The sequence below is a fragment of the Natator depressus genome, chromosome 4, assembly GCF_965152275.1.
Source record: "Natator depressus isolate rNatDep1 chromosome 4, rNatDep2.hap1, whole genome shotgun sequence".
Classification (NCBI taxonomy): domain Eukaryota; kingdom Metazoa; phylum Chordata; order Testudines; family Cheloniidae; genus Natator; species Natator depressus.
The window spans coordinates 23,828,007-23,845,001 of NC_134237.1; the positions used below are offsets into that span (position 1 = coordinate 23,828,007).

At 38.8% G+C, this 16,995-nt stretch overlaps 1 protein-coding gene across 4 annotated transcripts in view; it reads left to right on the forward strand.

Annotated features, from left to right (window-relative positions):
- The window catches only part of GRID2 (glutamate ionotropic receptor delta type subunit 2), a 1,015,652-nt gene that overhangs the window by 824,669 nt on the left and 173,988 nt on the right, over positions 1 to 16,995 (forward strand). For all 4 annotated transcript variants that reach the window (XM_074950595.1, XM_074950596.1, XM_074950598.1 and 1 more), the window contains one exon: positions 9,272 to 9,469. In XM_074950595.1, the coding sequence (XP_074806696.1) occupies positions 9,272 to 9,469 (198 nt within the window). The remainder of the gene's footprint in view (positions 1 to 9,271; positions 9,470 to 16,995) is intronic.

Here is a 16,995-nt window from a genome sequence, read left to right on the forward strand (position 1 = left end):
GAGACACAGGAGACTGCATCCCAGGAGACCTACCTGGTTTGTAAGACAAAGAAATCCCTTTGGGGATATACGGAACAGAGCGAGACTCCATCTTTATCCTTCACCTTAGGACACAACGAAACCAAGTGATTTGATCTCTGTGATTGGTCCTGGCGAGGCTGGCCAGTAAAAAGATGGATGAGTAAAAAGATGGATGGATAAAAAGATGAGTAAAAGAAACCATTTTGAGCAAAGACTGTATATTGCTAGGTTAAGTTTTAGACTTTTAGATGCTTGTTTTTTTACTTTTATTTGCTTGTAACCATCTCTATATTTATCTCTGTGACTTGATATCACTTAATCTATGCTCTTTTGTTCATAGACTTGTTTTACTTTTATTATAAACCAATTCAGTGCTGTGTTTGGAGGGAGGGGTGCATTTACCCCAGTTAAGTTAATAAACTCTTTAACGGAGCAGTGAACTTAATATCTTCTGTGAATGCACTGTGATAGAGGCTGTGCATTGCAGAGAAACATCTCTAAGGACCTTGGGGGCTGGAGTTCACTGATTGTTACCTGCTAAGCGAGGTTTGAGCCAGGACAGCCTTGAGGAATTTGCTGGTGAGGAAGGAGGACTGTTCTGACAGAAAGCTGATGCATAATCTAAATTGCCAGCAAAACTCTCTCTTGTTCAGCTAACAGTGTAGCTCTCAGTTCTGGGTTGTCCCAGCAGTGTGTTACATCCCTATCTCCAAAACTTGGATAATTATGTGTGACCATCATTTTATCATATTTTGTGATTATCAGAGGAAAGTGGGTACATAAACTAAGGAGGGATTTTCAAAAGTGGATTGGCCTCATTCTTCCACTGAACTTAATGAGAGTTTTACCATTGACTTCAATAGGAACAGAATTACGCTGAGTACTTCTGAAAATCACAGCCTGAAAGTATGATTTTTATCACAAGTCTGTCTTTACTTTCTGTAATATGCAGCATCTAGGTTAATAATATTAGTATTGGCACAGAACACAGCATGGTGTACAGCTTCAGAAGTCAAGATTGCATTATTTGCAGCAACGTATTAGGAATAATATGCAATGTGGACTCTAAAAGCTTTCAAATATAGTCTAGACTTAATGCACATTTTTATCATATCTACTATAATGGCTCAGAAAGGGCTATTGTGTAAGAAAATCAATACACAAAGCTTCACTGCAGCTTAATATAACACTGGGATGATATTTCCATGAAGGAAACCTCAGTCCTGCAGTAAGACATCAGGAGAAGTATTTTAAAAAAAACGTATTTTAAGTATTTTAGAAAAAGAAATTGCATTAGTAGCAATAAACCCATAAAAAGGCAGATGTTTACTGTTAGGGCCTCTGATTCAGGAAAGCATCCCTGTTTTGGAGCATTATTTAAGCATATGATATTTAAGCAAATGTCCAAGTCCTATTGCAGTTAATGGTAAAACTTCCATTAAAGTCAATGAGCTTTAGGGTATATGTACAGTGCAGATTGAGTTGTAATTGTGTCGTAGGTAGGCATACCTGCACTAGCTTTAATTTAGCTGGTGTGTGTAAATGTGGCAGTGAAAATGTGGCAGCCTGGGCTTTGATGCAGTTCAGCCTCCACTGTCCAAGTCCACCGAGGATCCTCCTGGGTGTGAACTCAGGTTGCTAGCCTGCGTTGAATTCCATGCCACTATGTATTCACTACTATTGTTACCTGTGCTTGCTAGATTAAAGCTAGTGCAGATATGCCTATTTGTGCAACAAACACACCTTCCCTTGTTGTGTAGCTGTGCCCTTAAGCACAAGAATAAGTGCTTTCCTGAATAGGGACCAAATTTAAAACTCTGTTCTTATCTTACCTATCTTAGCTTCTAGGGACTGATCATGTCAATAGTAGTCAATGGGAGTTGTGTGAATGCAACTGTTTTGCTGATCAGGCCCTTTGTAGTACAGATGATCCTAAAACAATGGTTTTGTATCCAGCCTGTTGTTATACAGGTCCTAAATTGGGTGTTAAAAACAGTATAAGATTTAACTGTAATTGTCTTTGTTTTTGTTGGTTTGAGACAGACCTGTACTTTTAGTATGATGGGGGGGTGGGGTACATATGTCTTTTAATTGTTTTTCTGTAACCATTGCTAGTGCGAGGATTCTCTATAATGAGAAAATTAAATGTTTCAATTAAATTTTAGCCATTGAGTCTAACATAAAGTAATATACTTTTGCTGTTCAATTAAAAATAACCAGCTGCTGAACTGTTCCTATCCAAGTATAATCCCTGGATCCCTGGTAAATAAATCACTCAAGGAAAAGACATTTTTGGAGCTGAATTTCACTCTGAAATCTAGAGGGGAATAAAGTCCAAAGTGATTAAAATTTAAAACTGAAACTTTTAAAAAAGTCAAGGAAAAGAAACAAGTGATTGCACCAAGCAAGGAGAAAGTAGCCTCCTGTGTTTGAAAAAATAGCTTGGCTGTAGTTTATGACCTTTCTCACTGTTTCCTCTCAGTTGTAATGGGTACATTTGGTCATCCAATAGCCAAAAGAATGGAGCTGAGCTAGCCAATAATGAGTGAGAATTTCACATTTGGGAGCAATTCCATGATGTTTACTGGTGACTGCAGTTGTCAAATATCATGGTGAATATTTGCTTCCTGTGATTACTGAACCCACACTCAGTCTGCATGAATCATTTAATGCACCCGCATGCTGTTTGTTACGTTCAGTACTGAGTTCAGACTAAGTGTCACACCTCACTCTGCTATAAAACATGGAAGTATGTATAAGGCAGAGCTACATTTCTTGTTTCACTTGATTTCTCTCTCTCCCCCCCTCATCTTTGCTAGACAGGAAAGGAAAATGTATGCTCCTTGATGGAGTCCCATTTAATGAATTCAGATTGTCAATATTAAAATATCTTAATCTGATATGTTCAGAAAATTATAAAGAGTAGACAGAGGTCATTTTCATATGCTTTATGAATTCTAATCACCCACCTAATTAGCTAATCTCACCACTCTCTTCCAAACACAGCAGGAGGGCATGAGGTCATCCATCTGCAGTTTTAGAATCAAGCCTCAATAGGTATTGTAAACCCCCAGAGATTCTTTCTCCAGTTGTACAAATCTACAACTTTCTGTTCGATGTTTAATTTCTATACAGGCTTCTTTCTAGGAGGTGTTTTCTTGGAAAAAGCTCAGGCTATTTTATAATTAATTTAAAAAGACCATCCTTGTTGGTGACACATGAATCAGCTAAGTAGAAAAATAACGTCCATTCATCTTTATTTTTTTTATGAGAATGTAGTATTTGTGAGAGGTGCCAGCTTGACAGCCATTTAGACCAAAATCCTGTTTTTTTTCTGTAGAATGAGCATCACACTGAAAGCAGCAATGTAGCACAGCTTCCCTTCTCTGGCTCACTTTCCCTCGTGAGCCTCACCCTTCAGTCTTGAAAGTGTACCTCTGGCATTAGAATGGAATTGGGTTTCCGTGCCCATTCACATGTCGGTTTCTCTGCTGAGTCTGCCAACAAGGAAACCAGTGGGTGGTGATGGTTTGTACACTAGTCCACTGTGAACTCAATTGAGACTACCAAGTCATTTCACATAGGCCACTTAATGTAACCTTATTTCTCAAGTCGTTAAAGATACTGACCCACTGATACTACGAATGACACTTTTCCTACTTTTCAAAGACTTTTTATTTCCTATAATGTACTCACTAAAGGCCATCCAGAATATTGGCGTGTCTATGGGAATTTCAATAATAATACATTGTACTCTTAATCCCACAGTCTCATGACACTTTAGAAAATTTGTGTATTCTTATCCCCATTTACATGTGGGGGAATCGAAGTTCAGAGAAGGTAAGTGACCCATCCAGTACTATATTGCAAATGAGCAGTTAAGTCAAGAATGGAATGCATGTTTCCTTACTTCTAGCCAGCTGCTCTCACTAGACTTCACTGTCTTCCTTTTTATCCGCTCTGTACAGTACATTGAGAAAACCAGCTGCCTGGCAGACACATCTAGAGAAAATTCCCCATGTCTCTTATTTCCCATTTTATGAAATTCTGCTTCTGTTTACACCAATGCAATCCCCCTGAAGCCAATGTGTGGGTGTAAATGAAGGCAGAACTTGGCCCTTGGTAAGTTTTTTCAATTCTGTCTTTCATATCTCTCTTTATAGCTCACCTCCGTTATTATATTGCTCTGCTATCAATTTGCTTCCCCTAGTCAGGTAAAGTTAAAATCTCTGATACTTCTCAGCTTCCATTTCTACCCTTGAACTAATTTATTGGCTTTTTACCCACTTGTCCATTTCTTCCTCCTCCTCATGAAGTCTGACCTGCTGTATTTTGTCCTCTCACTTTTCCGCCTCTTTTCCTGCTCCCACATCTGGTGCTTGCTTTCCACTCCTAATCCACCTATTAGGCACACTAGTGCCTACACATGGTATAGATTTACTTACATGTTTTAAATACTGAAATACAACAAGAAAGCAAAGAGATTCTATTGGTTAAGAAGACTGAGGCCTTCAGGAGATCTGGGTTTAATTCCTAGCACAGCCACACACTTCTGTGTTGCCCAAATTACATAATCTCTCTCTGCCTTGGTTCCCCATCTGTAAAATGCGGTTGATACTTCACTACCCCAGAGAAGTGAGAGATGCTCAAATACTTTGGTGATGAATGCCATAGAAAAGTTATAAATAAATAAACTTTATAGCAACAGCCAAGTGAAGCAGGCAAATGCTCTCCATGGTTGGCATATCCAATATATTTTTGTCATCTCTTCTTTCCCCATCATCTGCCTTGATGATGCCATGCTGTCTTAATCACGCATTTAACTTTACGCATGATCCTCAAAAGTGCTGACTTGACAGGGTCTTGGGATCTTTCATCTTCAAGTTCTTAGCTTGTAAGCTCCTCTGGGTGCAAGGACCTTGCCTTATGTTTGTAAACAGCCATGCCTTTCCTCTGGAACTATATAAATAGTGGCAATACTGTCCAGCTTTCCCTTTACATTCACTTCTCATTTTCTCTTCTCTCCGGCTAATCTTGTTGGATCAAATCCTGACCTGTAGCTGTCAGATGGTTATGGGATCCACTGAGGCAGAAGAAGCTCCATCACAGGCCAACTGAAGTAAAGGGGGAGCAGCAGAACCCCTGGGATCCAGTCAATCGACCCATTCACAAGTGATCGTATTGATTGATTGATTGCAGGGTTCCCTGTGAGCCCCTACCTCCCCAGGCTCCCCTTTATTCACCTTGTCCCCACCAGCTGCTCTGTGGGGGTTACTGAATCCCTCTGCAGAGGTCATTCCTGCAGTCCTTGAATGGGGGAGACAGAGATGCTCATTTCCATCCCTTCACCAGCTCAGTAGGACTTGAGTAAAGAGTCACTTAGCAGTCCATCCCACGGTAGCCTGACTGACCCCTTATTTCCATAGAAAAACAGGGTCAGGATTTTTTTAGTTTACTGTAGCCTGCAGGAAGCTTCATTGGCTACCTACCACCTTCGATCTTCTTTCCTGTACCTAGCATGCATGTTTGTGTCTCCCACCCCCATACAATCCCACTTTTTATTTCCGTAATTGTTCCTGTTCAGCACAGGAGGGAAAAAAAACAATGGTCCTGTTTTCTCAAGGAGAAAGATGGTCACTCTTTTTTGTTTTCACATATTGTTAGGGAAATGTCACTCTCCCACTCTAGGAACTAACCAAAACACAGGATCAAAAAACTACAACTGTAGTTTCAGACAGCAGCATTTTGGGGGAAAAAATCAAAAACCACATTTTAAGAAGTATTTTCGTTCTCTCTTGAATGTTTTCTGAGTACCCATAACATATCACAAGAAAGTTAGTGGTGGATTTTCTTTTTGTTTTGGGTTTGTTTAGTGGTGGTTTTTTGCTTTTCTAATATTCAACAAAAATGTGCATGTCTGAACATCTTTCCACATAGCAATGTGGGAGATTGTGTCTTGTTACCCATATGACATACTGGACACCTTTTTTCTTTTTGACTCTCTCACCAACAAAGAATATTACCTAGTTTAATAAAAGATTGAAATTAATAGTGAAAGTGGCACACTTTAAATGCTGTTTAAAATCGACTAAGCAATTAGCTGGTGCTTTTAAGCTGATTGAATACAAATTCAGAATTATGAGCAGCTATTATTTAATAACCCAACAAGTGTTGTGAATAAATCCTTGCTAATATGAAAATTATCAACTCCTGGAACACCCTATTCTACAAGCAGGAACTTTGTGCATAATGCCCTTAGATTGATAAACTGCAGATGTTTTTGTGGAAGTATTCATTTATTCCTCCAGCTCATGTTTATGCTTCGGGAATCTGTCATCCAAATGATCAGCAAATCAGAATTCACAGTTTGTTTTTGTTAATAGGCAGACAAGTCTTCATTGACTTAGTCTCAATTCTTTTAATGCTCTTTGGACCCAATCTCTGGAAAATAACTTAATGGATTGGGTTCAGTTATTGCTTTCCATTTTTATTTCTTCTGGCTGATTTTAGAATCATAAAAACATAGGCCTGGAAGGGACCTCAAGGTCATCTCTGCCATCCCTCTATCATTTTGGATGATTGTACATGTGATTTGAAAGAAAACAATAGAGATTGACAGATGCATAGTAATATCTTGATAAATAGGTCAACACTTCCTTCCCCCCGAGAGTCATAAAAGAATGATTTGCCAACACAATCTGGTCACATGCTTATTTATTTGACAGTGTCCTTAACATGTAGTTAGAGTCAGGACAGTGACAACTGTCTTTTAAAATGTCACCTTATTCAAAATATCTGCCTTCTGTATGTCTTTGAGTCATTTCTACTTATGTTATTGACAAAATTACAATTGTGAGTCAGTACAGCTGGATTATTTTCCACCTTGTTCAATGTGCAAAATACTCAGCTCAGATCTGACAGCGGAATCTTTATTACTGGTGACAATGTATGAGATACAAAAAGATAATGCAGCTTGACTTTCAGATCCAGGTTGTGTTTTCAGGGGGGAATAAAAACCAAACAAACCCTTTTTACATGTTAACAGTACATCTCATCTGGATATCACTGAAAGGGTTGAACAAATAAGGAGATATGGAACATCATTTTTGGAGTTATCTTTGTGTGGCAAAACCACTACATACTTGATTAGGACTTAGATTACAGATCCACACTGAGCAATAAGATCCTTCCTCTACATACTGTAGTGGGCTACAAACACTAGGAGCAGGAGGTCAGGGAGTGACAGAGAATTGGGTGCATGCAGCCTTGGTCCCAGCCTCAAAGAGCTTACAGTGTGTATGCAAGACAACAGATGGATATAGACTAATCGATGGGGGAATACAAGGAAACAATGAGATGATATTTGTCAGCATGATAGGCGATGGAATCAAGTGCGAGGGGCAGTATGAGAGAAAGCATGAAGGTGCTTGTTTGAAAATTTCACAAGTGGGCAAGGGAGGCTGGCATCATTGGCCAATCAGAGGTGGGAGTCAATCTCTCAATTGTGAATGAGAGATGATAGGCAGAGTGGAGATATTTTCTCAGATGATCAGCAAAATGAAAGCCCAGATAAGAACTCCCAAATTAGTCATCCGTTAGCTAGCTGTGTGGCAATCAAAACTTTCTTGTACTCAGAAATATGATTTGGGGTGTCTTTTTCTTTTATCAAAAATGTGGAAAAAACATACAACAGAAAATATAATGTAGGGGGAAAGGAAAGTAAAAAATGTTGGTTAAAACAACCTTGGAAGTGCAGAGAATATATTGCGGCATGGCTTAACTTAAAACTAAACCACACTTACAGATTTTGGTAAAAAATGAAAGAGAATGGTACTGACTGGGAAGTCTTATCTATGGACAAACTAACACCAATCCAATATCTATTTTTATCGGATACTAAGGACATCCTTCGCTAAATATTTGCAAAGTCATGTTTTCACAGGCAAACCCACCTGCTTCTCCTTAAAATAATCCATTTAGTATCTGCTAGATGAAATCAGTTAAAATAATGTCAACCAGTTGTCTTGTCATGTTATAAATGGATAAGCTGGTGTATCCAGTTCACAGTGGAGGAACAGAAGGACAAGAAAAATGATAGTCTTTCAAGTATGTGACTTCTTTTTGTCCAGTTTTAGCCTACAATATTAATTAATTTATTTGTCAACTATATCAGATTCTTGTACTCAAAAGAAAATGACAACCCTGTGGAATTCTTCATGTTTATGAGTAGTCATCCTGTGTGCATATCTCTGCAGGACTGAAATTAAAGTCCACAAACAGAAGAACCCTGTACTGAGAGGCATTTGATATTACAGTCTTTTAACTTATTTTTGAAATATACAACAGAAAACAAATCACTGACTTTAACAATCTATGCAAGAACTAGATCTTCGGCAAATGATATTTAACAGAGCCCATGAGACATCATTAATAAAGTATAGTGTAATTCAGAAGCTTATTTCAAATAATAATTAAATATACGTAAACATAAAAAGCACAGATGCATTTTAAAACAAGAGTTGTGAAATCTTCTTTCTATATAATACCTTTTGAAGATGCAAATAATATGAACCAGACTCTGATGCCTTACTCTAGTTCAATAGCATCTTACTCAGTGTTGCCAACCCCCACCATTCAAAAGTCCTCTGTGAGGCCCCCAAAATCATGAGATTTTTTTTTGTAAATACATTTTGGGTTCTGTTTGTTTGTCTTCTGGTTCTTGAGCCTTTAGGGTGCACTTGGCTCACTTTTTCGAGTTCTAATTCCCAAATGAGGGCTAAAAACTTAGTTTTTCAAAAAGAAAGCTGAGATTCTTATGAAATACCATGACTCCAGTAGCTGGGGCTTTAAGAATAAATCCAAATAACATGAGAATCTCAATAAAGTTCTAGGAGTTATCAACATCCTTTACTCCACAAATCATCCCATTAACTACAATGGGACAGACCACGGAGTAACTACAATGGGATGATTTCAATGTGAGTAAGGATATCAGAATCTGGGTATCTGAATCTAATTTTATCACTTTACTCATAGCTAGTCCTATTTAAATCAGTGGGATTACCTGCAGAGTAAGGTGTCACTCACTGTGAGTAAAACCTGCAATATTAGGCCCAAAGTTAATTTTCTACTTTCTTAAAAATGTAAAATAAAATTTCCAGATAGAATTATATTAGTTTTTTAAAAAAATGTAGCCTCCTTTTTGGTCAGTGCAATAAATGGTTATATTACTACCTTTCTCTCTATGTAGGAGGAGCCATTTGTGATGGTGTCCGAAAATGTTTTGGGAAAACCGAAGAAATACCAGGGTTTCTCAGTAGATGTCTTGGAAGCCTTAGCTAATTACCTTGGCTTTAAGTATGAAATTTATGTTGCTCCGGATCACAAGTATGGAAGCCCCCAGGAGGATGGGTCATGGAATGGACTGATTGGAGAACTAGTATTTAAGGTAAGGAGGTTAATTATTTATTAAATTAAAGGTGTATAATGACCCATAAACATGTAGCTTATTTATTGATGTTGCATCATTAAGTGCCTCCCTTGATAGCTCAGTGGTATTGTTTTATATGGACACGGCCTATGCTAACACAATCTGATACTGCTACCAATGCCCTGGGGACTGATGGTGAGAAAATGAACATGGAATGATTCATCTGTTATCAGGGATTTCCCATCCAGTTTTTTCAACCATAATATAGTACTGTGAGGTAATGTGGTAAAAAACAGCAATCCTCAGCATCCTAATTAATTTGGCAAAACCAGCCACGAATGAGAAGAGGCTGTTCTAAGGGGGAAAATCCTATGATACTTTAATTAGTAAGACATTACATAAATAATGTATAGCACTTCTAGAAATATTGGTGGTGATGAATAATAAGTAAGGTATATGATCAACAGAAAAAGTTTTATTGATGTACATTTACATGATGTAGATGCATCAATTGAAAGCAGTATATTTGTTAATCTGTATTTTATAGACCATCTTCATTTACTTAATTCTACATTAAATGTTTAATATTATAGCATATATAAATTAAACAAAATAAACCTGCTTTATTTGGCTTTTTTTTCGCTCTTCCCAACTTATCTGATCCTCTGCCTTCATTTTTTCCTTTGAAATGGAAAAGAAAAATCTGTGCAGCAGATGCTCTGGCAAATTTCTTGATTGTGCTGTAAAGTTTTCAGATAAATTTTACCTGCCCCTGCTAATCCTGGGTGTGGTTGTCATCCTGGGTGTGGTTGTCACCCTGTGGAAGCATGTGGAGAAGTGATTATTACTCTTCCACCCCGCAGTGGAATGGAGAAGAGTATTGTTTCCACTGCAACACTCTCCTCTTCTCTCTTTCCCTGCACAGGTGCTGCTGTGCTGGAGCTCTGCATGAGTGGAGCTCCATGGAGTGCAAGGGAGGTGCCATCCACTGTATAGCCTGAAAATATCCACATGGAAATCCAAGTAGGAGATAATAAGCTGTATTATCTCCCTCTGGGTCTCCTCTGTAGCAACTATTGAGCATCCACAGAGAGAATATACACAATGATAGTGCAGGTCCAATGTGAACCACAGAGTATCCGCTATTCTTTGGTTCATGGAACAAAGTAACCTTCCCACTGGTCCTTCCAAAATCGATGGTTTCTAAAGCTTTATTCTTCCATACACACGCTTAGCTTTATCCCATGGGTTATTTCTGTACTGGGGACAGTCTGGCCCCTGGATCTTAATGGAACAGGATCATATTTTTACTTTATTTTATTTTTTCTGATATCAAAAACCATCCTTTCTACCCTTCAATTTGCTCCACTCACAGTTTAAGACAGAACAGAAGGGGAAGAATGCAATTCTGACTTGCAAAGTGCACTAAGTTACACAGAGACAAATAAGAGACTCTTGAAGTTTACAAGAACTCAAGTCATCCAAGAGCGATCTAAAGAAGTGATAGAAAGAGGAGATTACCTTAATCAAGAAACATCCAGGAAGGCTTAAGAGTGCATAATGGCTATTTTTTTACTTCATAAAAGAGGCCTTGAGACCAAAAATGAAACTGCAGACCTATTTAAAATCAGCTGGGTGTGGGGAGGAGGGAATAGATGAAACGTTAGATAAAAGTCATATTTAAGAGAGTGGCCAGCTCTCACCAACATTAGTTATTCTAAGAGAAAGTCATTATCATTATGTATTACTACTTGATGAGCAACGTGGTGCCTCATCAGAATCAACCCCTCATTATGCTAGTTGCTGTGCAAACACACAGCAGAAGAAAGTTCCTGCCCTAAAGAGTTTACAACCTAATACAAGATGTAACAAATAGAAGAATAAACAATTGGAGGGGATAGTAAGTAGGGCAGATTGAGGTTAATGATAGGAATATGTGGTTACATAGATTAACTGTAAATACAGTAGCAGGTTTTCAATTGATTGTGTGGATGTTTAACATATGTATGTATAAAAGCAGGAATACTCATGATATCAGGAGTCCACGCAGGCCATCTACCAGTCCATTAGTAAATACAGAAACACATATAATGCACATTCAAATTCAGGACATACTCAACCATGTGATGTACTTAAAGTAATGTAACAGGACCAGCCTCATGCAATGAGTACACAACATGTTTGCATGTCCAATTTAAGAGCCAGTGGCTGAAAATTTGGGCCAAGGGATTGAACATTGATGAAAGGGTAGCAGGAAAGAAGGCAGAGTGTGGGAAGAGAGGAAATTTTGGAAGATATGTGTACAGTTTCCTTAAAACTATCTGGAAGCCTTGGAGGATGGTGGCTTGGGAAGGCTCTAGGCACAGGTGGTACAGTGAAGCATAGAGGGAGAGACGTGCACACACACTCAGCTTTATGGATAATATGGATATCCATATGGATAACATTATCCTGATAAAATTCCTTTTTCAGTGTAAGAAGAAAACAATTCTCACTGTGATTCTTTACCATTGTCACATGGAAATAGTTGTTTGAATGTTGCTCTCATTCTTCATATGTTTGATTTAACTTGTTAGAATGTAAGTTCTAGAGGCCGAGGACTTTATCTGCAGTTGCATCTGTACCGCCCCTTAGCACATTAGGGGCACTGCTGTAATATAAATAGTAATTGCTGTGAAAAGGAATGAGAAATGTAAATGACCTAGTGGCTGATTGTGGAAGCCATTTTCAAAGTCTGCAAGTGACATTTGATTAGCAGTCACAGCAAATAGTAAGGAGCAATGCAATCAGATGAAGTACCTAGATCATTAAGTACTTGGGCTAATAGATGGCAAATGCAGATAAGTTTTGAATAATAAGTCTCGTGGTAAAATGCACTAAAAAAAATCCCATTGAATATCTGCTGAATGGTAAAATGATATCGCATGCTGACTAAGAAGGGAGGTAGAAATTAAAGAGCACTTGAAATGGAAAATGGATGGTCCCGGCTGGTTGGTTATAAATTAATACAGTAGTGATCGAATATCTATAATAGTGATGCTGTCAACCTTTTCTGCATTGCTGAATAACATGGGGCCTATTAGGATATAAAATAACCACCCATGAGAAATGGAGACAGCCCTATTATTTATAAAAGGTTGGAAAATGCACTAGAACACCACTAGGAAATGGACTAGTTATTTTAATAGATATTTACTATGTATCCAGCCTCTGTGATGTTTTATCCTCAAGAATTTTAAAAGTTAGCTTCAGATAAGACATTGAAATGTTTGCGTGGATAGTCAGTGATTATCAGGACTTCCTTGGCCTTGGATTGAGGGAACAAATCTTGTGAAAAAAAGTTCTTTGGCACTTAAAGTATTTGTTTGTACATCTTACTTTTGAAAATAAACTGCCTTCGTCATAGTCGTATCTCTTGCAAATCCAGATGAAACTAGGAAGTGTAGAGGTGTGCTCTGATAATTTTTAAAAGTTAACCTAGCATTGTCCAACTTCAGAAAATTGATTTTTGTCTTATGTTTTGGGCATAGAATCAGGTTGGTTCTTGCTTTCTAATAATTTCTCTGTTCTCTAATTATTATGGTACATAATCTGCTGCTCTGTACAATGGCCAACATACCATCATCAGTTTGTCATTTGAGAAACAGTGCATAATCCAAACAGAAGAGTCCACATTCTCAGTGACTTTGGGGCTGAGTCAGGATTGAAATACATTTAATCAATGTCACATGAACGTCTCATAACCCAGAAATCCTAAATACTGAAATCAGATGGTTCACTAATAATACACATACAGTATTCTTTCCTTCCCAATAACAAGATGCTTGGAGGATCTCAAAATCATTCTGAGATCAGACATTTACATTGATAAGCAAATGACACATCATTGAAGTTGAAAAGCTACAGTATGTGTGTTGTTTTATTTAAGTACTAAAAGTGCACAGTCTGTGACTCTGAATGAATGTAATCTCTTTCTCTCTGTTATGCTGAGAAGTTATGATGGGGGCTTGGCTCTCACTCACACACCTGTGTCCAGACTTCTCTTTTTTAATGTTTCCCTTACTACCACAGCCCAAAGCCGATGACCTGTATTGAGGTAGGAGGTGATCTTTATCGCATTATATAGTTAACAGCAGAGGTTCACTGTGCCTTCTCTCTCTTTTCCTTTCCCTGTCTCACTTAAGGGACTATTGAATTGCTGGGCAAGCAGCCAGCATAGATCTATGTCTCATGGCATGCAAGCTGTTCCTGGAAGCCTGCTTTCTCCTTATTTACAGTGAATTGAGCTTTGCTTCCAGAACTCCAAAAACCTCTTTGATTGGCAACCTTGGGGGCAAAAACACTTTAGATTAAAAATTGAAGCGATTTTAAAAAATTCTTATAGGACAATGGATTTTTTTCCATTCAAATCTGACGTTAATTTAGCCAACACAATGTGGAGGCCATTCAGAAACCCATGGGTTGCCCTTTATGCATTGCCCCACGTGAGCCAAGATGGAGTTGGGCACACTGTGCACATGCAAAAATTAAATCTCTCTCCTCACAAGTGTTATGGAAAATAGCAGCACTCACACGACACGTTGTTGAATGTATCTCACAGAGAAGACACGACATGTTTTGCAGTGCCACTGCAGCAGGTGCACCATATGAGATGACAGTTGCTATAGTAAGTGCATAGTTCCTGTGTTAAATAGAGCAAAGCCTCATGTGGTGTCTACATAGCATTTCCTCGGAGACAGGCAGGCACACCTCCTCCAGTATTCCCAGGGAGGTTAAAATTTTGCTTCTCATATTTAAGTGCCGGGGACTGGCCTAGATGATCTCTCAAGGTCCCTTCCAGTCATACAATTCTATGATGATGATTTATGTACTTTTCTTTGTCGTGAGTTCACCGTAACTCATGTCCTGTTGCTATCTGACTCTCTTCATTTTTCAGTCTGTAGCCTCCAGAGGTGTGAAATCAGAGACACAAAATAGAAGGTATAGCCCTGAGGGAAAAAGAAAGCGAGAGCAAAGTAGCTTTATGCCTTTGTCAGGGGCTGGTGCAACCCTCAGCATAAGCAAGAGCAGTTTTGAGGACTGCTTTAATTTATGGCAGCCTTACTATGTGCTGCTTTGCTATGGCACAAAATGCTATGTGCATGCCCCAGATCCACTATCAGCCATGCATAAGGCTGCTTACATCAACCTCGTGGTGAGCCTCCCCTCAGGGGATTCTTCTCTAGATATAGTGTCCCCTTTATATTCCCATATATACCATTGGAGCAGCATAGGGTGGCAGAGTGGGGGCCAGACTCAACCCCAAGGTGTTTCCTGACACAAAACAATGTCTCTTTTGTTGGAATAAGTATTTTTCCTTAATTTTTTTAAATGCCAGCAATGTATTTTGTTTAAAACTCATGTTTGCATCAAAAAATCACAGTGGACATAACGCCCTTGTTGTATTAATCAGTACATATTTATCCTCGGATTAACCTGAAATAGCAATTAAATGAAAGGTCGCATTAGAGCAAGTTTAAGGATGGATTGAAAAATAAATAGAGGCTGTTGCATCAGTATTGTAAGTTCTCCTTAGTCATAGTTATAAACACGGACTCACCGTAAGATTGTTTTCAGGCATATAAAGCAATAATCATAAATGGGTTTACTTAAGCAATAACATGTAAGGTTTAGGGGGGTTCCAGGGCAATGATGATGGACTTGTGTCAGCGTAGAGAGGTGACATCACCATCAGCTCCATGTTATAATGACTAATGCAGTTTCATATACGGGTCATATCAAGTAAAATAATGTTTTCTGCTGTTTGTTCAGTAGCCAATCAGTTTCATGAACCAACTCTCACAGTTTCATTTAACTTAAGTTTGTAAACCAAAATAACTAAGATTATGATAATTGGTAATATTTTGGCACTCCTAAAACTTAATGAGTGGAGTATTTTCCATGTTTATAATTTAGACTGGCAACTTTACATCTAAATATTGACATGATTGCATGCATTTGCCTTTCTTCTATAAAGCACTTAGCGAACCTTGACTTCTGAAAGCTGATGTCTCTCTGATTTATTTTGACATGATAATGATAGGCATTTCATTTTTCCACTTGCCAGTTTTTGTGTAATTTGACATCTGTACATAATTAAGAACACTCATCTTTGATGGATCAACTATTAGGTGAAATCTGGTAGTCACTAGAGGTCTGATTTGCAGAGAAGCTGTTGCCCACAGCTCAGTCAGTGAGAGCTGTAGGTGCTTAGCACCTTCAAAAATCAACCCATATGTTTCCAGTTCACCACTTGTTTGGCAAGCAGTGGGAACTTTGCCTGAGTAAGAAGTCCTGAATAGGTACTATGGGGAAAATCATGGTCCCATAGAAGTCAATAGCAAAACTCCTGGCGACTGCAGTGAAGCCCAGATTTAACTCAATGTGTTCAATGAGTCATGTTTTAATACCCCTTGGTTTACTGTCAAGTGAGGTCTCATTTTGTTGTGTGTATAACCCTGTAAACATATGAATAATCTATAATCATCACTAAGGCTACGATTTAGTCATGGGTATTTTTAGTAAAAGTCATGGACAGGTTACGGGCAATAAACAGAAATTCACACCGGTGACCTGTCCATGACTTTTACTAAAAATACCCATGACTAAATCGTAGCCTTAGTGATGATTATAGATTATTCATATGTTTACACTGTTAATACAACAAAATGAGACCTCACTTGACAGTAAACTAAGGGGTAACAAAACATGACACCTTGAACATTAATTATGCGGGGGCTACTCTTTGTGGGGCCGCTGCTCTGGGGGGAGGACTAGGGGCTGCTGCTGGGGGGCCAGGGCCAGCGGTACCAGCTGCCAGAGGCCGCCCCAGGACTGCTGAGCAGTGGCCACCCCGGGACCGCTGGGCAGCGGCCTGTGTAGCTGGCCCCAGGGCCACTCAAGCAGTAGCCAGTGTGGCTGGCTGTGGGGTCGCCCAAGCGGCTGGCTGCAGAGTCGCTCCAGCGGTGGCTGGTGTAGCTGTCCCTGTGGCTACCTGAGCAGCTGGGCCCAGAGCCAGCTGCTTGGGCAGCCCTGGGGTGAGCCACACTGGCCACTGCAAAAGTCATGGAAGTCATGGAAAGTCACAGAATCCATGATTTCCGTGACCTCCGGGACGGACATGGAGCCTTAATTGTCACCCAATGAGATATTATATTGCTACAAATATAGTACAAAAATCATTTTCACAGCTTCCCTTCAGTTCATACAACACATTTCTATTAATAAAAGATCTCTCTTTCACTAAACATGAAGCAAATGCAGTTGGGTGGCAACCAGGTTGGTACCTGTTAGTCGTACTTTTCACTACAGTTGTACTAGCCAGTATTATTGCTAACTGACTTTGGTATCAGTGGTAAATAAATTGTTCAATAGGAATACACTGGTTAAAACTCAGTAAATAAAATAAGTATGTGAGTAGTAATATTCCCTCTTAAAAAGAAACCTAAATACAATAGCACTGAAAACACAGGATTTATCTTTCACCATTCCTTTTACCACTTTTT